At 43.0% G+C, this 24,859-nt stretch overlaps 2 protein-coding genes and 1 long non-coding RNA gene across 6 annotated transcripts in view; 1 reads left to right on the top strand and 2 right to left on the bottom strand.

Annotated features, from left to right (window-relative positions):
* The window catches only part of PARP9 (poly(ADP-ribose) polymerase family member 9), a 62,714-nt gene that overhangs the window by 15,191 nt on the left and 22,664 nt on the right, over positions 1-24,859 (top strand). Inside the window, exons 1-5 of one of the 4 annotated variants that reach the window (XM_042903732.1) lie at positions 11,761-11,971; positions 15,971-16,080; positions 17,029-17,062; positions 18,891-19,738; positions 23,342-23,569. In XM_042903732.1, the coding sequence (XP_042759666.1) occupies positions 16,057-16,080; positions 17,029-17,062; positions 18,891-19,738; positions 23,342-23,569 (1,134 nt within the window). In that variant the 5' untranslated portion in view covers positions 11,761-11,971; positions 15,971-16,056. Of the gene's footprint in view, positions 1-11,760; positions 11,972-15,967; positions 16,081-17,028; positions 17,063-18,890; positions 19,739-23,341; positions 23,570-24,859 lie in introns of those variants that run through there. The other 3 variants (XM_042903730.1, XM_042903731.1, XM_042903733.1) reach the window with 3 other exon arrangements.
* DTX3L (deltex E3 ubiquitin ligase 3L) lies at positions 3,292-11,848 on the bottom strand. The gene is made up of 5 exons (XM_042903734.1): positions 11,611-11,848; positions 9,867-10,072; positions 6,533-8,071; positions 5,893-6,110; positions 3,292-3,588 (listed from the first exon to the last, which is right to left on the bottom strand). The coding sequence occupies exons 1-5, from the start codon at positions 11,792-11,794 to the stop codon at positions 3,519-3,521; spliced, it is 2,217 nt and encodes a 738-aa protein (XP_042759668.1). The 5' UTR covers positions 11,795-11,848; the 3' UTR covers positions 3,292-3,518.
* Positions 19,126-22,733, bottom strand: LOC122198875. The gene is made up of 3 exons (XR_006193196.1): positions 22,694-22,733; positions 20,035-20,183; positions 19,126-19,211 (listed from the first exon to the last, which is right to left on the bottom strand). It is a non-coding gene; the product is annotated as an uncharacterized LOC122198875 (long non-coding RNA).

Raw genomic sequence — 24,859 nt, 5'->3', positions numbered from 1 at the left:
TCATTTAGGACAAAATTACTTTCTTCTACCCTCAACAAAAATGTATTTCCATTCCTTATATCTTTCTTACATACCTTCTACTTTCCTACATACAGGGTTGCTTTCTTTATTTCCATCAGTCTTAAGCACACTTAGCAGAATTTTAACTCTTCGGAAACCTTAGTTTCCAATTGAGAACTTAGTAACCAACCATCAGAATTTTTTTAGATGGTAAATTCATGAACCAATTAAGTACAAAGCATGTTTTCCAATAGGTTCAAATAGCCTTAATTTCTCTGCAACAAGAAGTTAAAAACACAAACCTATGTTCAGTAATCAAAGCTTTAGCAATTCATTCTATTTGGAAAAGACTTATATGTCCAAAGGGGTGCACTTTACTCTTTGACCTTGAGGATGGGAGGAGGAACCAATGGTGCCTGAGGCACTGAGGGGGATACAGGACCCAATTATGTAGACCACATCCAAGTTGGTGCAGAAACAGCAGGGGGAGCGGAAGGCAGAAGAGGCAAGGTGCCAGTAGAAGGCAGAGAAGGAAAACCTAATTCAAAACCTTAACTCAGACAGAGGAACAGACGCCATGTTTTTTCCACCAAAGTGGAAATACGGAGTCCACATCAGGCAAGAGAAGACCGGGAATTTCCCCGAAACAAATGGAGTTTCAGCAACTGCTTGAGCTGCTCTACCAAATTAACTGAATCCAAGAAGAGGGTCATGGAGAACCAGAGATTTATAGCCCTTCAGTCAGAAGCACAGGTAACATCCTAGGCTTGCTTTTGGCATCTGAAAGGGGGGTGGGGGGGAAGTCCTGTGGGACTGAGCCCATAGTCTGGGGAATCTGATGATGTCTCTGGGTAGAGAATGTCTGAATTGAGTTGAGCTATAGGACACCCAACTGGTGTCAGATAATTGCTTGTATGTATGGAGGGAAAACCCACACATGGAAATTGGGTGCAGAAGCTATCTTTAGAAAAACATCAAATATCTTTAAAAAAAATTTTTTTTTTAAATGTTTACTAACTTCTGAGAGAGAGAGAGAGAAAGAGCACGAGTAGGGGAGGGGCATATAGGCCTGAGGCAGGGCTCGAACCCACAAACCGCGAGATCATGACCTGAACCAAAGCCGGACGCTTAACCGACTCAGCCACCCAGGTGCCCCAAAACATCAAATATCTTAATACTATTTTCAATTCTTTCCTCAGGGAAAAGAAAAAAGGAGTAGGGAAATAACACAATTTGTTCCTAATACATGTATAACTATATTTATTTATTTGTTTGTTTATTTTGAGAGAGAGAAAAAAACAGCAGGGGAGGGGATGGGGGGAGTGGGACAGAGGATCTGAAGTGGGCTCCATGCTGACAGCAGAAATCCTGACACAGGATTCATGGCACGAATCGTGAGATCATGACCTGAGCTGAAGTTGGAGGCTTAACTGACTCAGTCACCCAGGCACCCTGTATATAACTTTATTTAAAGCAGATACAAAAAAATAATGAAGCAGATACAGATGATAATACCATCACAGAACAAGAGCGGTAATCCAAAGGCTCTCAACCGCTGGCACCATGAAACTTGCCTTTGAGCACACATTGCAGTCAAAGATCCAGAACTTAGCAGGAACCAAACTTTTGCTTTTTTGAAGCAAATTTAGCCAAAAGATCTGTAGACATAAAACAATCCTAATAGTAAAAATTTGAATCATCAAAAACTAAATGCATAATCTGATTTTTTAAAAAAGACCTATCCCTTAACTCTCTGGACAAAGGAAAAGATTCTGGGTTTTTAAGTTCTTCATATAGGACCAACTTGGAGGAAATCTACTTTGGGCACTGTGCAGGAATCCACTTCTGAGAGAAGCCCAGAATCATGGGACTCCTCAGCTTGCCCAGTTGGAGCAGGGTAGCTCTGGGGTGCAGAAGCCTTGGTGCCAGACTACCTTCTTCAAATCCCAGAACTTCTACTTATAAACGATGTGACCTTTGTCAAAGTACTTATCCTCTCTGTGCATCAGTTTTCTCAGTTATAAAATGGGGATAGTAATAGTATTAGTCCCAGGAATAAAGCCCTTAAAAAGAGGATAAAATAAATCTATAATAAATATTAGCTAAGCTATTACCATATGATTATAAAAAATGTATATGTGTGTGTATGTGTATCTTTAGGAAAAGAAAAAGACTTCCATCTTTTTTGGAGAGGGGCTGGGACATGGATAACCAGATAATTTGCTAGTATAATTTTCTTCTGACTTGGAAAACCATTTAAAAGTGCATTTTGACATGTCATATATTAATAGCAGGCTCAACTTGCTTTGTCTCTGTCCAGAGATAATACCAGGGAGAGAGATTTTAAGGAAGAAAACAGGACTTGGTGGGACTTAGTAAAAGAATGGAAAAACTATTATGGGGGCTACATAACTGAGAAAATGGTAGTCTGTGGAAACTAAGGAAAGGTTATTTATCTGGAAGCAGGGTATACTTAAAAAGTATAGTGATATCCAGAGGAAAAAATGTTCAGAAACGTGTAGCATTAGTATGACAGGACAAATGCACCCCATATGGCAGATTATAAAACTCAGGAAGGAGCAAGGACCAAGTTAGAGGACTGGTCAGAGTTCAGAGTTTAGAGGTTAAGTGTTCTGGAGTAAAGAAACTCAGTTTTCCACATCAGTAGTAAGGTCTCCAGATATGGCTTCCTTACTCCTGCCTCTGTCAAAGATTCAGGGAGCATATAACCCTCTGCTGGGTTATTAGTAACCTGAGTCCGGCAGCAAAGCATTATGAGGCACCAACTGCATACCAGGCTCTGTACTGTGAAAAATAATAGACTTATTCCTTTGTTGCCCAATCTCTGCTTCTGGCCACTTTTTTGGCCATGAGGGAGGGAGGAAAATGTGTGTCTCTAATTTTCCATAACCAAAGCCCTTTCCTCTGCCACTCATACTAGGATTTTACTTTTAGGGTAAAGAGAAAACAAACAAAAAAACCCCAAAAGGCTATGTCAGAGAGAGCAGTAGAAAGAGGATCAATTGACAGCTACTATTTCAACTGAAGAACACAGACTATTTCAGACCCCCAGTACTCCACTCCCTACTCCCCAAAGAAGACACAAGAATGAGGCACAACACCTCTGCAGCAAAATCACATTGATTTTGGAGCTTTCTTTAATTTTTAATTTTTTTAATGTTTATTTTTGAGAGAGAGAGAAAGTACAGGGGAGGGACGGGGGTGGGGCGGAGAGGATCTGAAGTGGGCTCCATGCTGACAACAGAGAGCCCAGTGTGGGGCTGGAGCTCATGAACTGTGAGATCACAACCTGAGCAGAAGTTGGATGCTCAACCAACTGAGCCGCCCAGGCGCCCCTGGAACTTTTATCTTCCATAAAAAGTAACACTCCAGAAATGACAGACTAGTAGATTCTTACTTCTAAACAGACCACTTCTTGAGATGAAAAAAAATTTAAAGATGTTTCTTCAACTGTGTCTTTTGAAAGCTTGGCTCAAGACATCCTTCCAGCAGTTTTCTTACTCAATTCCTTTATCTTTCAGCTCTTGTTTAACACGTTTCAAATAACCAGGATCAGGGTAGCCAAACCTGCAGAAGGAAAAAGCCCTTTAGCTTCTTCACAAATGGTCTTAAGAAATCTGTACAGTAGATTCCTGGCATTAACATTCAGTGTTGCAAACATTGAAAACAATCTTAAAGACAGATGACTTATAATCACTTGTAAGTGTGTGGAGGTGAGTCATTTAGCTGGTAAGTGAGCCTAGCTGTCTGCCCAGGATCTGCCTTCCAACAAGATGTTTTCATTTTCAGCTCATTGGTAAGCAGTCACTTTCCTAAAGTCATTCTATACTATATTTTTATGGAGAATAATAATTTTCTACAGGAGAATTTTCAAATTTGGTAAATTTTCAAAAGTCTCAGGATGCATTCCTTTTTTTTTTAAGTTCTTTTTTATGTTTATTTTTGAGAGAGGGATAGAGTGTGAGTGGATGGGGGGGGGCAGACACACACACACACACACACACACACACACACACACACACAGAATCCAAAGTAGGCTCCAGGCCCCAAGCTGCCAGCACAGAGTTACTAGCACAGAGCCCGATGTGGGGCTCGAACCCATGAGGAAACTGGACAGCTATATGGAAAAGAATAAAACTGGACCACTTTCTTACACCATACCCCAAAATAAATTCAAAATGGATTAAAGACCTAAACATAAGACTTGAAACCAAAAAATTCCTGAAAGAAAACATAGGTAGTAATCTCTTGGATGTTGGTCTTAGCAACTTTCTTCTGGATATGCTCAGGCAAGAGAAACAAAAGCAAAAATGAACTGTTGGGATTACAGCAAAATAAAAAGTTTTTGCAATAAAACAAAAAGGCAAAATACTGAATGGGAGATGGTACTTGCAAATGATAAATCTGATAAGAGATTAACATCCAAAATACATAAAGAACTTATTACAATTCAACACCAAAAAACCCACACAAATAACCTGATTTAAAAATGGGCAGGGGACCTGAATACACATTTTTCCAGAGATATATAGATGGCCAACAGACACACGAAAAGGCACTCAACATCACTAATCATCAAGGAAATGCAAATCAAAACCACAGTGAAATATCACCTCACAGTTGTCAGAATGACTAGTATCTTAAAAAACAAGAAACAAAGTGTTGACAATGATGTACAAAAAAGGGAGCCCAACAGGTGGGAATGTGAACTGGTGCAGTCATGACGGAAAACAGTATGGAGGTTCCTCAAAAAGTCAAAAATAGAAATACCATATGATCCAGTAATTCCACTGCTGGGTATTTACCCAAAGAATACATAAATATTAGTTTGAAAAGATATATGCACATATGTTTATTGCAGCATTATTTATGATAGCCAAGATATGGAAGTGACCTAAGTATCTATAGATAAATGGGCAAAGAATATGTGATATGTATCTCTATCTATCTATATGTATATACACTCTATAGCTATGTAATAGAATATTACTTAGCCATAAAAAAGGATGAAATCTGCGGCACCTGGGTGGCTCAGTTGGTTGAGCACCCGGCTTTGGCTCAGGTCATGATCTCACAGTTTGTGAGTTCAAGCCCCACATCGGGCTTGCTTATGTCAGCACACAGCCCTCTTTGATCCTCTCCCTCTCTCTCTGCCCCTCCCCCACTTGAGCTCTCTCTCTCTCTCAAAAATAAATAAATATTAAAAATTTTTTAAAAAAGGATGAAATCTTGCCATTTGCAACAACACAGATAGACCTAGAGATGATTATGCTGGGTGAAATAAGTTAGAGAAAGACAAATACACCATATGACTTCACTTACACATCAGATCTAAAATACAACACATACACACACACACACAGAAACAGTGTCACAAATACAGAGAACAAATTGGTGGTTGCTGGAGTAAGGGAGGCTGCTGGTTGGGGGAGATAGGCAAGAGAGGTGAAAGGGACTAAAAGGTACAAACTTCCAATTGTAAAATAAATTAAGTCACAGGGATGAAAAAAGTACAGGGAATATAGTCAAGATATTATAAATATTACGTCTATAATGTATATAATATACATTATATTATGTATATAACATATATATTGTATATACATGTAATATAGTCAGACTAACAACTTTGTATGGTGATAGTAACTAACTACACTTGTGGTAAGCACCACCTAATGTACACAATTGTGGAATCAACAGCTGCACACCTGAAACTAATATAACATTGTATATCAACTATACTTCAAAAAAAGACTTTATTGTATCCAATCTCACTGCTATAAAGTCTCCTTATAGCCACATCCTCAAATTGCTGTATTTTATAACCTCTAAATCCTATTTAGCAATCATTATGTTTCAGAAGGTTCTCACTTTTGCGGGCCCCCAGAACGGGATGTTTTGTGGTGGATGTCATTCCATGTAATGACATCTGAGATTCCTAATACTCGAGACTCCCCCACCGTAAAAATCAGCTTTTGGTTAAAGGCCCTACGAAGCAGTCTCAAAACTTCGATTCCTTCCTCATTATTGGGCAGGTATGCTGTTCGTTGTATTCCAGAGTATGCCTTTCCTGGGTTTGGGTGCTTTTCCTGTATGAAGACAAGAAAATATCACCTGAAAACACTCCCATGTCTAAATTTTATTCTACAGATAGACATGCTCATTTGTAGATAAGGAAAATCAAAAACAAACAAAATATTAAAGGTTTGTGCATATTCTCAATAATTCATATTTCTCCTCTCTCCCTATGTTCATGCTGGAAACACTATTCATCTTCTGATTTGCACCATTCTAACACATAATCACCACTCACTCTTTCTCTGCCTTAATAAACACAAAAGAGACCTAAGTTATAAGCAAACATTGCTACCTTTATCACTATTTAAAGCCCTTGCATATATAACCATGAAAATAATACCCTGGGAAATCCAGTAATTGGCAAGAGAACAGCCTCTTGCTCTGTAATTCTAACATACTGGAAAGAAACCCATGCACCTCAAGAAACACTTACTGTTTGAATGCCTCCTTTCATGTTATAATTAATCACAATGGAGCCACAGGATTCATAACCTGGAAGTGAGTCTCCTACGACAGTGACAGTCATGGTTCCCTCTGGCTGATTGCCTTTCTGGATACCATAGGAAGTCTGGCACACAGGACAGACCGGTTTATAGGACATGGCTTTGTTGATACAAGGGGAGCAGAATGCATGCTTGCACTTGGGTAGCACTTCTTTGTTACTAATCATGTCCATGCAGATGCTACATATGTCCTCTTCCTTGTCCATGCCTGACGCCCCAGAACCGGCAGAGTGCTGGAATGTGGGTGAAGCTGTTTTTGAATCATTACTGTCAATGTCCACGGATGTTTCATGGTCCTCATCCCATTTGTCTCCAGCTAATGGGGACATCCCCACTTTTTTAAAGATATACTGCTTTGCCTTTGCAAGGTGATCTGGCAATCCAATCAAAGTCATTGACTCTTGATTCAGTACAAAGTGTACATTTGGATGCTTTTTCCTAAAGCCATCAGCAAACTTGGTCCCATGTAAGTGCATTCTCTCTTTGCCCAAAGGTTTCAGTGAAAGCACTTCTCTCATCACCTGACATGACACATGTTGATAGACATCAATGAAACTTGCATAAGCATGGGCAGACAGATCTAATTCCTTGTCCTTAGGTTCAAATAGGATGCAGGTTTTCTCAGTGTTTCCTGAAACCTTACATTGAGTGTCATACTTTTTTTCTATCTTTGGTATCTCCTGGAGTATTTCAGCTTCTAAAAGCTTATACTGAAAAGTATCAACTTCAATTCCATTCATCATGCATCTGGGAGTTGATATTTTCACAGGTCCCATGACAAGACTTTTAGAGTCTTTCAGAGCAAAAAAACATCTGGCAGCTGAAATGTCATCTTGGGTCCCAAGGAGAGTTAATTCTCCTCCTTTCTCCTTTATAAGGAGCTTTGTAAACCGATGATTCAATTCCTGTTTGATTTTATTTGCCTGCTTACTGTCTGCGAAAGCAACACATTGTTGCTCCAGAAGTCCTGCAGTTTTCTGAAATTCACTGACAAAAAACTCCTGAGCTGCTCTGAGGTCACCTGGTTGATTCGAGGTGAAGTCTAAATAGACTATGTTCGAACTCTGCTGGATTATTATTTTTACACCAAATCTGTTCTGTATTGAGTCCATTTTATCAGGATAGATAAATTGGAAGTATTCAAAGAAAGGCAAGGGAATTTCAAAATGGCCACTTTTTTCTTCTGCCCTGTTTTTCGGTTCAGGGGAATAAGGGCAGCCGTTCTGGTGCTGATGGACTGGCTCCTTCTCTGTTGTCAAAGAGGAAGATTCATGTTTCTGCCCCCTTTCCCGGAGTTGCTTATTCAAGAAGTGATGTATTTTTTCAATATCTCCGAAGGTACCACACACCTTCTCAATTCCATTGTGCCCTTCCATCTTTTTGATGTTGGGGCAGATGGTGGTTATGTGTTCCCTCTGCTCTTTAGAGAAGAGGTCACAGTTCAGGTCAGCTGTGACACTAAGGAAGATCTGAAATTTTAAAAGGAACAAACAAAATCTCTCAGACATCAGCTCAGTAGTCTCCTGTCAGGACAGTGTCTAGAGACCAGACAAATAGCCATTATGTCTTCCCTTAGCAGAGAGGGTGACTTCTTTCAAACCCTTTTTGCGGAGGGTGCGGTATGCTACAGCCCAGAGGTTCTCAGCTCTGTCTGCACATTAGAATCACCTGGGGAATGAAAACAAAGCAAAAGAAAAACAAACAAACAAACAAACAAACAAGCAAACAAGCCAAGGACCAGGTCCATCTCCAGAGAGTCTGATGTAACTGTGGAGCCTGGGCACGAGGCGTATTTAACAAGTGACGTGGACGAGAATTCCGGATTCTAGAGCCTCCCACTCTCTCCGCTATTGGGGAATGGAGTGAAGGGAAGGTACTTCTGCTTTCGGGCCAGCAGCTGTGGTTCTCACAAGAGTCTGTGACCTTGGAAGGGAGTCATAAATCTGAAAAGGATGTTTTTTCCTATTCTTTTTTTTCCTATTCAGTTTTTTCACTTCTTCAATTCCCCTCCTTTTTAAAAACAGAAACAAAAACAAAAATTAAACACCTAACTGCATGCAGTATTGCTGGGCCCTCTAAATCCTGTCCTTTGAGAAGCTCTAACATAGGACAAAAAAACAGCAGTTAAGCTAAAAAGGACAGAGGCAAATTGAATGTAATCGAAAAGCCAGATTTCTATGATCTGCTCCCCTCAAGGTTTTTGCATGTGCTATTTCCTCCACATGTAACGTCCTTCCTCCAGATCTTCTTTCAAATGTTTCTCTGAATGCGGCCACTTCTTACACCTCCATCAGGACCACCCAGACTCCAAGCCACTGTCATCTTGCTCCTGGCCTGCTGCAAGCCCTCCTAACTGGGCTCTCACCTCCTGCTTCTGCTCTGGCCCCTTCTGAGGACACTCAGTCCTCCACACAGCAACCATTACATTACATTTAGAAATGTAAATCAGATCACCCTACTCCCCTGGTTCAAAATGATTGATCAGATGAATCCCCTAATATTGAAGTTAAAATCCAAAGTCCCTACCTTCATCCCCCCAAAACCTGACTTCTGGCTACTTCTCCAAATTCCTTTCCTGTCACTCTCTTCCTTGCCCACTGCCTTTTAGTCACACCTGTCTCCCTCCCTGAAGCCTTGGGGTTGAGGATAGAAGCTCCTGTCTCAGTGCCTATGCACTTGTGCTTCCCTCTGCCTCAAACATTCTTACCTCACTTAGTTAGCTCCCTTACTTCATTCATGTCTCCACTCAGACACTATCTCATTTGAGAGGTTTTTTCCTGATATCTTATTTACAACAGTGGTCTCCAGATCCTGTGACAGTGCCTGGCACACAGCAGGCAGTTGATATTGATTGGTTGAATGACTGCATGGCTGGCTCCTTCTCATCACTCAAGTCTCAGGCCAAACGTCATCTCCTCAGAGAAACTGTCTCTGACTTCTGGTCAGAAGCAGCACCACTCCCTTCCCCTTCCTCACCCTGGCCCTGTCACCCTCTAAGGCAAAACCCTATTATATTTTCTTCATAGCACATATCACTGCCTGAAATTATTTTACTTATCTTGTTTACTTGCTTCTTGTCTTTCTATGTACCTCCCCACCCAGCAGGGACCTTGTCTCTTGTGCTCACTTCTATGCCCCAAGGCCTAAAAGAGTACCTGCCTCCAAGTCAGTCTTCAGCAAGTGGTGGTTGGATCAATAATGAAAGATATGGTGAATGGAGAAGAAGGTGCAGGAACATACCCACCTCCTTCTTTCAGTCCTCACCTTTTGGACACAGGAATCCACAGCATTAGGAATATGTTCTTTGTTTGGATGCCTCTCACCAGAAGCATCTTGTGACTGTGCCAGCGAAGATGTTCTGGGTCTTGCATTCTTGTCTGTCGGATTCTCAGTGGGCTCCAGAAAAACAGTCACAAGTTTGTTGTCAACCATAATTTGATGCTTTTCTTTCTTCAAGACTCTCTCTTTAGCTTCAATGGAAACATTTAACACACACATACCCATGGGAAAGGCTTCAAATAAACCTCTTATTCGCGCATCTGTACCCTGCCCCAGCAGCTTCCCAGGAAGGCTGCTCCCTGCATCCTGGAATGGTGGACTGATGACAGGGCATCTGTGCGGGAGCTATTCAAACTCTAACGGGGGCAGCTGTAGAAATGAAAGCTCATGATAATGGAATACAGGCTACTCTTTAAAAGTCGCGTTTCTGAAAATGTCTCCAACTTCCCATTTTAATGATATGGAATAATGTTCATTATATAAAGTTAAGTGAAAAGAGCAAGAATCAAAAATAGAATTCCTAAATGACAAGAGTTTACAGGTATCTAGGGGAGGGAAAGGTGTTCTTCCCAGAGCTAAGAAATTTGAGTCAGGATGAGGATACTGGAAAGCATCAACTTTAAAATGCAGTCTGATCAGGGGCCCCTGGGTGGTTTACTTGGTTAAGCATCTGACTCTTGGTTTTGGCTCATGTCATGATCTCACGGTTTCGTGAGTTTGAGCTCTACATCGGGATCTGTGCTGACAGCACGGAACCTGCTTGGGATTCTCTCTCTCCCCTTCCTCTGCCCCTCCCTCTGCCCCTCCCCTGCTCATGTTGTCTCTGTCTCTCTCATAAATTAACTGATTAAAAAAATGCAGTCAGATCAGATCACCAACCAACTGGGCACTACTGGGCTCTCGTCTCCCTGTTGGGTTGCATCTTTGGGCAGCAAGAGGCCCTCCCCCACCATTCCTCTCCCCACCAGACAGTGTGTAGCAAGCAAAACGGAGTCTCTTATGTCAAACAGGGGCCTGGGTCAAGCAATGACACAAGTAGTTAAAGGTACTGCAGGTAAGAGACATCGCTGGGCCCAGCATCAGCTGACACCCCAGAACTGATAACAAGCAGAAGCAGAGGAGGTCGGCAGGGGCCCAAGACCAATTAAATCCCTTTAAAAAGCAGGAGGGGATTTTTGTAGCAAACTGTCAGACTCTTCAGACATGACCTCTCTATGTCGGACCACTTAAAAAAGGCAGCTGCAGAGGAAGGTCCTGCCCCACTGATCTACGAAGAGAGCTGAGATCCTTCACCGCTTGAAAATAATAAGCAGTAAGTGCTGAGAGCTGACCCCAACGAGAGAGAGGCCTTATCTCAACTGCGCGCTCACAGACTGATGTCACCTTTGGTTCGTTAACTTCCTACACCCTTCTGTTACTTTGTTGTGTGGCTGGTCTTCTGTCCCGCTCCGTGTGCTGTGTAAGAAGTGAAGTTTAATCACATGGTGAAATGTCACTGAGTGTGGAATCCTGAACCTGCTTTATAATTGTGGTCAATTTTGCTATATATATGCCGAATAAAGCTGACCCTCTGTGGAAAGACACAATTCCTGTGTGCACCTTCACCCCGTGCTCACGATCCGGTGCTGTGCTTTCTCCCGCCCTCTGTCTCCTACGTCACCTTGACCTGGGTCTGCTTGGAATCCCTCAGGGCCGGGTCCCTTTGCACCCGCAGCGGCCCGATGCTCACCTTCCCTTTCCATGAACGTCACCTGGAAGGTGACCTGGTCCCTGGGGTCGAGGGGCTGGACGGTGCACTCCCCGCCGCCAGAGTTCTGGCTCTGGAAGTAGATTCCCAGCTTCAAGCGTGTTCGGGGACTGGACTCGGACACCCGCACCAGCAGCGGGGACGGAGAACGGAGGGTCGAGGCCATGGCTCTCGGCGTCGTCGGGCTCCGGGGGTGCGTGTAGGCCGGGGCGCGAGTGCGCCGCTCCCCGCCGCCCTGGGCCGCAAAGTTTCAGTTTCGCTTTTCCGGAAATCCCTCCCCGTTTCTGCAGAGTCGTTCCCCCTCCTCTCTGGGCTGCCCTCCCTGCTGTGGCCCGCCCGCCGGGTGAGTAGGTCCAAGCCCCTCAGCCCCTGACCCGCCGCCGGCCTGGGGTCGGGGGGCGCTGCCGCTTCTCTCCTGCGGGCTCGGGCGGGGTGGGGGTGGGGGTTCCCAGGGCCCTGCGTCCCCTTGTGAGGATGGGGACGGCGCAGAGCTCTACGTCAAACTAAGTTTCTCCTGTGTTTATGATTCCTTTTATTAACTCTTCTTGTTGTTACTATTATTTGCGGCGAAAATGTAATTCACATCGTGAATTCGGGTAAAACGTACCTACATTTCTTTTAAAATTTGAATTTGTTTACCTGCATTATGACATGTCAGCAGTTATCTCCCTCCAACTCTATCTTTAGAGTGGCCCTTGGGACTTTTGTACCCTGAGGCCTCGATTTGGCTAACAGTACCGACCTGGGTAACGTCCTAAGTACCAGGGAATAAAGATGAGAGCAGAGGCCCTGACCTCAGGGGCTGGGAAAGGAAGGTGGACTTGTGAATAAAGAAGCAAAATCTTTTGAAGGCCTCCAAGAGTAAGTTGGAAGCAGAATCTTAATTAAGAGTGAGGGGTGGGGAGCATCTGAGGCACTAGGATCCCTGGGTCTGAAGCACAGAGGGAGGGGCACTTGGTCTTGGAGGAGGTGAGATGGGACAGAGGAAGTGTCTGGGTCAATGCCGACCAATAGAAATAGGATAGGAGGTATGTAGGTAATTTCAAGTTTTTTTAGTACCCATATTTTTAAAAGTATATGCTCATTGATCAGTTAACACCTGTGTCAATTGACCTAAGTACAAAGTTGTTCTTTACAGCCTTTATTACAATAGCAGAAGATTGGGAACTCCTTAACTATCCATAAATAGGGAGACCTAAAAGTTTAATAGCTTATAGTGCATCTATACAATAGAATGTAAAAAGCAGCAAAAAGAATGAAGAAACCCTTTATGTGGTAACATGGAAAGATCTCAAAGATACATGACATGAAAAAGGCAAAATGCAGAAGAGTGTGTAAAAGATGCTACCTTGTGTGTAAAAATGCCTCTGAAAGGATCCACGACAAGCTAATAACATTGATTGCATCTGGGAAGGAAGCTTAGGGGTACAGGAGGGAGACTTTTCAATTTGTTGTAAATGTGAACCAGTAAACATTATACCTGCTCAAACAATAAAGTGTAAACTTGAATACATTTCAATCTTTATTTTCTTTAAGGTTATTTATTTATTTTGAGAGAGAGAGAGAGAGAGTGCACGCGCATGCACAGGAGGGAGAAAATTGCAAGCAGGCTCTGTGCTGACAGCACAGAGCTTGATGTGGGGCTTGAACTCACGAACTGTGAGATCATGACCTGAGCTGATACCATGAGTTGGATGCTTAAAGCTTAACTGACTGAGCCACCCAGGAGCCCCTACATTTCAATCTTTAAAAAGAATGTATTGCCTCAAGGCAACAGGCTCTGAGGCCCTGAAATGAAATTTTGTCAGTGGGCAAGGAGAGTAGGGGCAAATGTGAAAGTAATTTAGGTGGTCAGGACCCAGTGATGGGTTGAATATGGCACAATGGAGAAGATTCTAGATTTCTGATTTGAGTGGGAAAATGGTATATCATTTACTGTACTGTGGAATCCAGGAGATAATGTGTGGATTTTGGAGGGGCTGGTGAGAACAGTAGGGGTTAGGGAGTAGGGAGGGAGAGATTATGGGTCCAGTTTTGCAGAGGCTGTGTGTGAGGGGACTATGGGACATCCAGGTGAAGTTGAAAATTGAGGATCAGGAGAAGCATAGCCTAGAGAGAGATAGGTATGGAAGTCATATTTGTGACTGGTGAGTTGGAGCCTTGAGAGTGGATGTGATCACCCTTGGAGAGTGGGTCGAATGAGCTGAGAAGCACCGGTCAGACAGATTTCTGGGGCATTCAATTAAAGAGTAGACCATGGAAGTGAATCCAGGCAAAAGGCCTGTAAAGGCAAGGTGAGAGGTAACAAAAGAACCCAGGGAAGTTGGCATAGGAGAAGCCAAGAAGGCAGAGTTTCAGGAAACAAAGAATGAAATGCTGTAGAGAACCGTCAAGTAAAGATTAAGACAAAAGATAGACTGCTGAGATTAACCATATGGAGGAGTGCTGGGGTGAGATGGAGAGCCAGACTACAGTGTGCCGAGCGTGCAGATGGATAAGAGGAGAGCCAACTCCTTCATACTACCCACGGAGAGAAAGAATAGGAACCAATGATGGAAAATCGGGAAGGCATTTGTTCTTACTGTTGTTTTTAAATTGGAAGAGACTGAATGGGGCAATATGTTCCTTGTTTCTAATTTCTTTGGGCTTAAGTGAACCCCACTCCCACTGCCAAGTCTATCCCTAGGTCTTCAAGGAAAATCCCTAGATCTGAAGGAAAAACAAGTACAACAGCATCTAAAGCAAAAGCCCACTGGAAGCCCATAGCCAAGCAGACACTGAAGCCATCCTTCTTTTGTGAAAACAGCAGTGCCCTCTAAAGGCAGAAATGTATCTTGTCGTTGCATTTTGGGATTCTATTGGACTTGCTGCTTTTCCTGATTCTTTTTTTTTTTTTTTAATTTTTTTTTTCAACTTTTTTTTTTTTATTTATTTTTGGGACAGAGAGAGACAGAGCATGAACGGGGGAGGGGCAGAGAGAGAGGGAGACACAGAATCGGAAACAGGCTCCAGGCTCCGAGCCATCAGCCCAGAGCCTGACTCGGGGCTCGAACTCACAGACCGCGAGATCGTGACCTGGCTGAAGTCGGACGCTTAACCGACTGCGCCACCCAGGCGCCCCAACTTTTCCTGATTCTTAAGAATAATTAGTGCTCTGGGGGGGCGCCTGGGTGGCTCAGTTGGTTAAGCATCCAACTTCCACTCAGGTCATGCTCTCATGGTTTGTAAGTTTGAGCCCCACGTTGGGCTGTGTGCTGACAGCTCAGAGCCTGGAGCCTGCTTCGGATTCTGTGTCTTCCTCTCTCTCTCTGTCCCTCCCCTGGCTCATGCTCTCTCGCTCTCTCACTCTCATAAATAAATCAGTAAATCAATAAATCAATAAAAGAATGATAGTGCTGTGCTGCTGTCGATAGTGCAACAAAAGTTTTCTGCAACAGAGGCATTAGAAATCATTTCAGAGGCCTGAAGGCAACTATGTGGGCAACAAAGGTGAGCAACTGTATCTTCAAGCATTGCCATCATCATTCTCCTAAAACTTGCCAGTCTTCAATTCCTCCCTATTAGAGGGACAATTTTTAAGATACATTTTTTGAGAGTTTCTGATTTTTATCCAGAATATCCCCCCCCTTTTTTTAAGTCTTATTTATTTTGAGAGAGACCACAAGTGGGTGAGGGGCAGAGAGTGAGAGAATCCCAGGCAGGCTCCATCCTGCCAGCACGGAGCCCAGGCAGGGCTCAATCCCACGACTGTGAGATCATGACCTGAGCCAAAATCCAAGAGTCAGCCAGCTGCTCATCTGAATGAGTCACCCAGGCGCCCCTGACATTCCGCTTTGTACTTTGATCAAGGATATTTATCACAAACTTAGTAACACACACTCTTCACTGGCACAAGCACAATTTCTTCTTTCTTCAGATACCCTTCAGGCGTCTTCATGCACTCGTAAGTCCGGTTTTTCGTCATTTTTTTTTCTTTTGAATGCAGTTCTCAATCCTACCTCTTGGTTTCATCCTCCTCTCCTAGATATGTAAAAGCTTGCTCCATGTTTCAAGGCCTGGCTCTGCCCTTGCCTCTTCCCATAAAGGTTTCCCTGCTGTTGTCCACATAGCTCTTTTCTTTCTCTGAACTACGGGGAAGGTTTCAACTGGAACCTCTCTGTGAAGGATAGAAGGCGAACGAACAGCAACAACAGCAGCAAAAACAATGTGTGCTTCTTCACCAATGAAATTAAAAACTACTCAAGATCAGAAATCATATTTAGTCTTCCTATGGTGTATTCTTAGCAAATTCCCTGAGAAACTAGTCCGTGCTTATTTCATCGTTTCTATTCATTCCTAGAAGCAGGCAACCATATTTGGGAATGACAAGTTTATGCTTGGAAACACAAAACAGAGTATAAGCGGTTAAAGACCCCAGGGGCCTAGAGGATGGACTTTTCCAAGGTAGAAAGTGTAAGTATCTACACATGATGAACTTTGATCAGCACGTGAATAGTTTTTCCTGTAACAGAATCCTGGGGTCTTTAGTTCTACTTGGCATTCTTCTTTGGTTTTAATAGCCCAATGAAAGTTTTTACCTTGCACCATGTGAGAGATGGGCAATCAAGAATGTGCTAATGTAAGCAACAGAGTCAACATGAGAATGGGTGTGGTTTGTTTGTTTGTTTGTTTGCTTTTCAAACAAACGGAGCTCAATGGGGCTTGAACTCCTGACTCTGAGATCAAGACCTGAGCTGAGATCAAGAGTCAGACACTTAACCCACTGAGCCACCCAGGTGCCCCAAGGATGGGTGATTTTTAAAAAAATGTCATCTCAGTATCGTTTTGATTCTATCTACTCATTCAGCAATTCTGCCTTTGCAGGATGAGTTGGGGAAGATAGGAGAGGACTGAAAATCAGAGAATAGAGAAAAGGCACCTCATGAGTTTAAACTGAAAATTCTATGTTCAGGCTTGTGTCCTGAAATAAACCATTGAAAGTAGGTCCTTACTGGTAGATGGGGAGGTGTAGCTGATGAGGTTCATGTGCCCATGTCTCCTGTTTTGTCTAGTGAAACCCCGCAAACCTTTGGAGATTGGAGGCCTCTCTGGGAGTTTGGGGTCATTTTGGTTTGTGACCTTTGGACCTTTTCAAGTGTTAATCTCCAACCCTTCATCTCACCCTGAATTAGAAGTTCATTGGCCTTCAGGGAAGTAGGGTAGGGTCAGTGTTTGCTGGGACATTTAGTATTTCAAGTATGTCAGGTACACAGATTAAACAAACACGTGTTCCCCTTCCCCCTCAAACTTAGTGCTTTTTGTGGGGTTTTTGTTGCTATGTATTTATTAGGCTGTAATTGTTATAAGTAATTCTGTAGTCGTTCATTTGCAATTTTTTAAAAACCATTTTATTTATCACAGGGTCCTGGAGCAGTGGCTTACAGTGAGAAATCAGGTAGGATCACCTCACTCTTGTTTCGACGGATCTCTGCTTAGGCCTTTCCTCCTTGGAGAAAGGGGAATCTAGAAGCAGAATGTGTCCTCCCTTCCCAGGTGCTCAGGTGTGAGAGGACATCATGGTGACCCAGCACATTCCTCAGAAGGGAGACTGCTTCAGGGGCAGTGTGACACCAGCAGGCGTATTCTCTTAGTGCTCCCATTGATCTTTTGCTTTGCCCACCAGATGTGAGACTCTACTGACCACAGCCCCAGAGCTGATATTGGCCAGAAGTGACCCACTGATTGTCCTTGTGCTTAGCAAGTTTTATGAGCCGAATGGAACCTGCCTAATCACAGGAGTGGCCCATGTGAGATTTTTGAACAAAGCACAGGCCAACTTGATTTGACTATTCATATGCTGCCACCAGAGACTGAGGCCACCAGAGATCTTTCTAGGTGGCTCAGATTAAAAATGGGAGTTGAAGTAAAATGTAATTACTTACTATTTTATCTGTTTTGTGACACACATTTTTTCACATCTCTGAAATAGGGTTACTCCCTAACGGTCAGTAGAGTGCCTTGGCTTAACTGGCATCGTTGTTTCCTCTCTCAGTGGCATGTGATAATGATGGCTTAGGCTTCATGAAATACAGTGTCACAGGTTGGTTTCTCCAGGAAGCAGAAACTGAGATGGAGTTAGGGGTACACAAGGTTTATTGTGAAAGGAAAAGAAAAGAAACCAGACTGGGTGGTGGAGACTATAATGAAAACCTGGCAGAGCTCTGCCAGCCTGAAAGTACCCATTACAGAAGCCCTATGTTGAACGTGAATGACCGGGCTCAGCCGTTGATGGGTGCCACCCTGAGGATACTGTGACCTTGGCTGGAAAGCTGACATGGACCCTGAGGGACGACTAACAACTGGAAGCTGTTACCTTACCCTATTCCTCCCTTCATAACTGCATTGAAGTTTGGGGGAGGGGGGTCCGAGCAGCACATCTTATCTGCCACATACAATAAAAATACTTCTTAGGTTTAATTCCACCAGAATTGTGCCATGAAAGTAGAGTATGATGAAGAATCATTTACTGTAGCACTATCAGTGCTCCACACACTTGCTGGACCATGCCCCCACAGAAGCATCCTCAACCGGTGACTGATGGAAGTTGAATAAATATCAGGTTTTACCCCTCTGGTAGTAGAACTGAGACACATGATCTGCACTGCCCCCTAGTGAAGTGAAACTTCATTTGCTTTGTAACACACCCTGTATTCATTTCCTTCCTTGCAGGTCTTACTTCCTTTTCACTCCACCCTCCTCATCCTCACCCACCCCTGGTGTTTTCTAGGGTCACCTCCCGAATAAACTTACACTCAAATCCTTATTTCAGAGCCTGCTTTAAAAGAACCCAAACTGAGACACTGACAAAAGCAAACAAGTTAGGAATAAAGCCTCCATATATATTTGACTCATAATTAGGTCCTTTCCCATACATAGGCCTTAAGCATGGGTTCCCAGAATCACCGTATTTACATGGATTTTAGGAATTCGGGAGTCCCCATACACATAGTTTTCTCACCACCATCACTGTAACCTACCATTTACTGAGTACTTACTGTGTGCCAGACACAAAACTAAGCACTTTATAGGTGACCTCTCATGAACAACTCTTGTATATACGTGGTCTAGTTACATGTCTGGTTGAAAAAGAGAACCAGGAAGGGGGCGAGAGGAAGTTCATCTCTTTTGCACGTGGGAAGCTCAGTGTCCTGGTGTGAAATGGAATTACATCCTTTGCAAAGGAACCCTTGCTCATTTATTTTTTATTCTCTCTCCTTTTCCAGAGACTGCCACTCTTGAAGAAGGCTATGGTTGGCAAATTCCCATTGATCACAATGTCTTCACAATTTTAAAAAATAATGAGAGTCAGCTGTGTGAAGTCCTTCAGAATAAATTTGACTGTATCTGTACCCTCATCTCTCCATCCCCAGAAGGTAACAGTGAGTCTCTGCAAGTCTTCAGAGAAATGCTCATTCCTGGGTTGGAGTTATCTGTTTGGAGGGATGACCTCACCAGACACACTGTTGATGCTGTGGTGAACGCAGCCAATGAAGAACTTATTCACGCAGGAGGCCTGGCCCAGGCCCTGGTGAATGCTGGAGGCCCTGAAATCCAAGAGGAGAGCCGAAGGTTTATTTCCAGATTTGGTAAAATACCAACTGGTAACATAGTTATCACAAGAGCAGGGAGACTTCCCTGCAAGTTAATTATCCATGCTGTCGGGCCCCGGTGGGTGGCAAAAGATCGTCAGAGATGTGTCTGTAAGCTGCAGAAGGCCATTAGAAATATTCTGAATTATGTCACCCTTACCGAGTCAGACGTTGAGACAGTAGCGATTCCAGCCCTGAGCTCTGGGATTTTCCAGTTCCCTCTGGACTTGTGTACACAGACCATTGTGGAAACTATCAGTTTTTATTTCCAAAGGAAGCAACTGGCTGGTAATTTGAAAGAAATTCACCTGGTAAGCAATGAGTACCCTACTGTTGTTGCCTTTAAAAATGCTTCAGAAGTAATCCTAGGGGTGAACAAGCCAGGAGCCCGGGTGAACCAAGAAGCCACCCCACCTGTCAACACGATTATTGTAAACAATTTGACTCTCCAGATTGTCCAGGGCTACATTGAACAGCAGGAGGTGAGTCTTTGTTTCTGATCTCTTGCACTGCCAAAGGAGATCCCTGGTTACCTACCAAGTATTTTTTTTTAATGTTTGTTTACTTATTTTGAGAAAGAGACAGGCAGGTATGGGGAGCACAAATGGGAGAGGGGCAGAGAAAGTGAGAGAGAGAGAATCCTGAGCAGCCTCTGCACTGTCAGTGTGGAGCCTGACTCGGGCTCAAATTCATGGGCTATGAGTTCATGACCTAAGTCCAAATCAAGAGTTGGACACTTAACCAAACGAACCACTCAGGTATTTTTCTTAATACATACTATTTCAGATGCTGTTTAGAAAGCGTCTTGTTAAGGCTAAGAGTATGAACTTCAGAGACAGTCCCTCTGGATTTGAATGCCAGCTGTGCCATTTGCTAACTGGGTGATCCGAATCGAGTTCATTTGTCTTCGGTCCTGGGTCTCCCCACCTGTAAAATGAGAATAATCATAGCACTTATATCTTAGAGCATGAATCAATACACATAAAATGTTTAGAATAGAGCTTGGCACATGATAACTATTTATGATTATTATTGTCATTATTCTTAGGTAGCATGAGGAAATAGAGCAATCTTTGATTCCAAGGAACTTGAAATCTATTATACTTTTTAAAAATGTTTATTTATTTATTTTGAGGAGGAGAGAGTGTGAGTGGGGAAGGGGCAGAGAGAGAGGGAGAGAGAGAATCATAAGCAGGCTCCACACTTAGCACAGAGCCTGATGTGGGGGTCAATCTCACGACCGTGAGATCAGGACCTGAACGCATATCGAGAGTCAGATGCTTAACAGACTGAGTCGCCCAGGCGCCCCTATTATCCTCTTTTTATGTAAGAAAAAAATTCTCTATTTGAAAAATCCCATTGGGGAAACAAACCATCTGAACATTTCTGAAGCAACCTATCATTATTAAACAAAAAAGTCTCAATACAAAATAAATTCGCAGTATTTAAGAGTATGTAAATTTGTGACAAGAATGTAGTAGACCAAGAAAGATTACTTCAGGAGACATGGGTTTTGAATTTGATCTCAAGTTATGATGGGTATAAACTGATGAGAGTGGCAGCCTGGCTGCTTAGAAGGACTTGATCAGAGAGACGCAGAAGTGGTGACAGACTGAAAATAATGGACGAGACAAGTCAGGACTGGTCAGGACCAGTCAGGAGATCTGGTGAAGCTGTAAGTTGTATACTTAGTATACTGCTATGTGTCAGGGGTTGTGGAGAATACAGAGGGTAACTTAGCATTTAGCCAGGGCTCATTGGGCACAAAAGTGAGGGCCCTGGCAAGGAGGAGAGACAATCAGGGTAACATGAACCTGGATATTTCTGGGTTAGTGAAGCTCCCCTGTTGGGCAGAGCACCTTAAGGATGGGGATCATGACTTGTTCATCTCTGTGGCCCCAGGGCCCAGTCTGGGCATGCATGCATCTAGGTGTTCAGCAAATTATTGATGAAAAAGTTAAGGGGCAGCAGGGAAGAGGAAGAGAAAGAATATAAGGCTATATTCTTTTTATTTCTGACCAGTGATGTCACACTTAAGTTTCTCCTATGGCCACAATCAAATAGACTTAATCATAAGTGAGAAAATACCCCAAATCGCCAGCAAGACAATTAGAGAAGAAGACTGAGGGGACCCACCCCACAAGATGAAACATTTATTCAATAAGTCATTAATATGCCACTTAAAAAAATTTTTTAAGTTTATTTATTTTGAGAGAGACGGAGACAGTGTGAGCAGGGGAGGGGCAGAGAGTTCGAGGGGGAGAGAGAGAGAGAGAGAGAGAGAGAAACCCAAGCAGGCTCCGATTATCATGCAGAGCCCAACGCAGGGCTTGAACTCATGAAACAGTGAGATCATGACCTGAACCGGAACTGAGAGTCACATGCCTAACCGACTGAGCCACCCAGGTGCCCCATTAATATGCCACTTTAAAATTAAAGTGGAGGGGCACCTGGGTGGCTCAGTCGGTTAAGCATTTGACTTCAGCTCAGGTCATGATCTCACGGTTCATGAGTTCAAGCCCTGTGTCAGGCTCTGTGCTGACAGCTGGGAGCCTGGAGCCTGCTTCGGATTCTGTGTCTCCCTCGCTCTCTGTCTCTCTCTCTTTCACAAATAAATAAACATTAAAAAAACTTTTTTAAAATTAAAATGGAGATATCCTAGTTGAATAACTTACCCCTTTCAGTTTACTTTTATTTTTATAAAAGTAAAATTTTATTCTATTTACTTACTGCCAGCACCATTAAGGACCTTAAAATTTTATTCTATTTACTTATTGCCACCACCATTAAGAACCATAAAATTAAAAAAAAATTTTTTTTTAATGTTTTATTTATTTTTTGAGAGAGAGAGAGACAGAGTGTGAGTTGGGGAGGGGCAGAGAGAGAGAGAAGGAGACACAGAATCTGAAGCAGGCTCTAGGTTCTGAGCTGTCAGCACAGAGCCTGACTTGGGGATCGAACCCACAAGCTGTGAGATCATGACCTGAGCTGAAGTCAGACGCTTAACTGACTGAGCCACCGAAGCGCCCCAAGAACTATAAAATTTTTAAAGGGTGCCAGTGCCCCCAGATTGGAAATTCCGATCGCACTTTCAAAACGAAGCATTCATTAACATCCATGAAAAGTACCTGGGTTGCCCGCAAAGAGGGCCAAAGCCATCAGGATGATTTAGGAGGATTTGAGCATGAGGGGAAATAAGGCCACCACCCCCTGTCACACAGCTCTCAGGGATGCCTAGGAGGTGATTTTACTGAAAATACAGCCCATGTGTATGTGCAGCTCATTGCTGAAAGGACAGACAAAGAACTGGTAAGAGCAGTTGCCTGTAGGACAGGTGGGTGAGTGAGGCATCCAGGGAACCCAGCACGAGGGAGGCCTATTTCCACTGAAGACTTTTTTCAACTCATTTGTACTTTCTTTAACCATGTACTGCTTACCTTAAAAATAAAAACATCAGGGGGCGTCTGGGTGGCTCAGTCAGTTAAGTGGCCAATTTGGGTTTAAATTATGATGTCACAGGTTTGTGAGTTCCAGCTTTGCTGCTAGCCTGGAGCCTGCTTCAGATTCTGTGTCTCCCTCTCTCTCTCTCTGCCCCTCCCCCACTCACACTCTGTCTCTCTCAAAAATAAATAAACATTAAAAAAATTTTAAAAATATAAATAAAAACATCAGGAGGTAGAAATTTGCTGAGAAATTTTATTTCTACTCTCTGTAAAACAAAACAGAATTCACACAAAAATAGTAAAATGGGGCAGGGAATGAAACCATTTCTTGATAAAGGTTAAAGCAAATCACAGGAGATGCTTAGAATTTTGGAATATAGGGTGTATAAGGCAGCAAGGAGCTGACAGATGTTTGCAATAAAAATTGTATCATTTATACATTTTACCTAATTTCTGAATCGGACAAATGGACTCATGGCAATCAAATGGTCATTCTTTGGACTTAAGAGTTTCTATCCACTGTCAAATGATATTTTGTGAATTTAGGGTCTTCAACAGTATTTTAAAAAGCTCCTCAGCAAAATAAAATTTAAGAAAGAGTAATTTAACAAAGATTCCTATCCATTTTTTTTTTCTTTTCAGACAGATGTAATTGTTAATTCTGTAAATCCACTGTATGGTCTTAAGTTCGGACCCGTGTCGACATCAATTCTACAACAAGCAGGAGAAGAAATAGAATTGGAATTTAACCAAAAAATTACTGAGATACCTCAAGAGTCTCAGTTGGTACTGATCACAAAAGGATTTAAATTGTCCTGTCAATATGTATACCATGTGTTATGGCATTTAAGATACCCCAAACTGACAACAGTAAGTGCAAAATAAGTTTGTCTTTACATAGTTCCATAGTCTGTGTAGTCTTTCTGGATTTCCATCATGTCATTACGTTTATTAAACGTTGTTAAGTGGGATAGTCCTCATTTTCTACCACCCTGAAATATGGAAAAGGTGTTGTCACAAGTTATCTTAAGAAGTTTAAGGGATGCCTGGGTGGCTCAGTTGGTTAAGCGTCCGACTTTGGCCCAGGTCATGATCTCACGGTTCATGGGTTCGGGCCCCACCTTGGGCTCTGTGCTGACAGCTCAGAGCCTGGAGCCTGCTTTGGATTCTGTGTCTCCTTCTCTCTCTGCCCCTCCCCTGCTCATGCTCTGTCTCTCTGTCTCTGTCTCTCTCAAAAATAAATAAACATTTAAAAAATTAAAAGAAAAGTTTAATTTAAAATATTACATAACCCGTGTCTAGATTGTAAGTGAGCAAAGAGACATGGAAAGAGCAGGGCTCCCTCAGTCTACACACCCACTCACCTCACCACACCATGACCCTGTCAGCCTTTTCGTAAGAGGGCCTGGAATTCAGCCTCTCCATATTTCCCTCCATCTGTTAAATGCCAGAAGGATCTGGGATTTCCCTTCCAGCATTATTCCAGGTAAATCTATTACCTAAGGTATCTTCCCACCTATGCCTGTGGTAGAGAGAGATTGGCTTTCTGGCCAGCTCTTCACCTGAGGCACATACAATGTACACATTAAAGAGTAGGGGGATGGGGTGCCTGGGTGGCTCAATTGGTTGAGCATCCAACTCTTTTTTTTTTTAATTAAAAAAAAATTTTTTTTAACATTTATTCATTTTTGAGAGGCAGAGGGAGACAGAGTATGAGCAGGGAATGGACAGAGAGAGAGGGAGACACAGAATCCGAAGCAGGCTCTAGGCTCTGAGCTGTCAGCACAGAGCCCAGTGCAGGGCTGGACTCACGAACTGCGAGATCATGATCTGAGCCCAAGTCCGATGCTCAACCGGCTGAGCCACCCAGGCACCCCAGAGCATCCAACTCTTGATTTCAGCCCAGGTCATGATCTCATGGTTTGTAGGTTTGAACCCCACATTGGGCTCTGTGCTGATAGTGTGGAACCTACTTGGTATTCTTTCTCTCCATCTCTCTCTCTGCCCCTCCCCTGCTCTCTAAATAAATAAATAAATAAATAAATAAATAAAATTTAAAGAGTAGGGGGTACCCCCTCAGATGTGGAGAAAGGCAAACAGTCCCCTTCTCTGACTTTATTTTGTCACCATTTCTGGTCCTTTGAGTAAGAGCCCTCTAAA

Source organism: Panthera leo, chromosome C2 (genome assembly GCF_018350215.1).
Source record: "Panthera leo isolate Ple1 chromosome C2, P.leo_Ple1_pat1.1, whole genome shotgun sequence".
Taxonomy (NCBI): Eukaryota; Metazoa; Chordata; class Mammalia; order Carnivora; family Felidae; genus Panthera; species Panthera leo.
The sequence above is the reverse complement of the archived record's forward strand: the minus strand, read 5'-3'. Positions and strand labels throughout refer to the sequence as shown.

What these genes read in the sequence shown, in the direction of transcription:
- DTX3L (XM_042903734.1), bottom strand. Translation starts at nt 11,794, where the DNA reads ATGGCCTCGACCCTCCGTTCTCCGTCCCCGCTGCTGGTGCGGGTGTCC. An exon ending in TGGATTCCTGTGTCCAAAAG is followed by an intron (nt 8,072 to 9,866) that starts GTGAGGACTGAA and finishes TTAAAATTTCAG; the next exon opens with ATCTTCCTTAGTGTCACAGC. An exon ending in TGAAAGGAGGCATTCAAACA is followed by an intron (nt 6,111 to 6,532) that starts GTAAGTGTTTCT and finishes GTCTTCATACAG; the next exon opens with GAAAAGCACCCAAACCCAGG.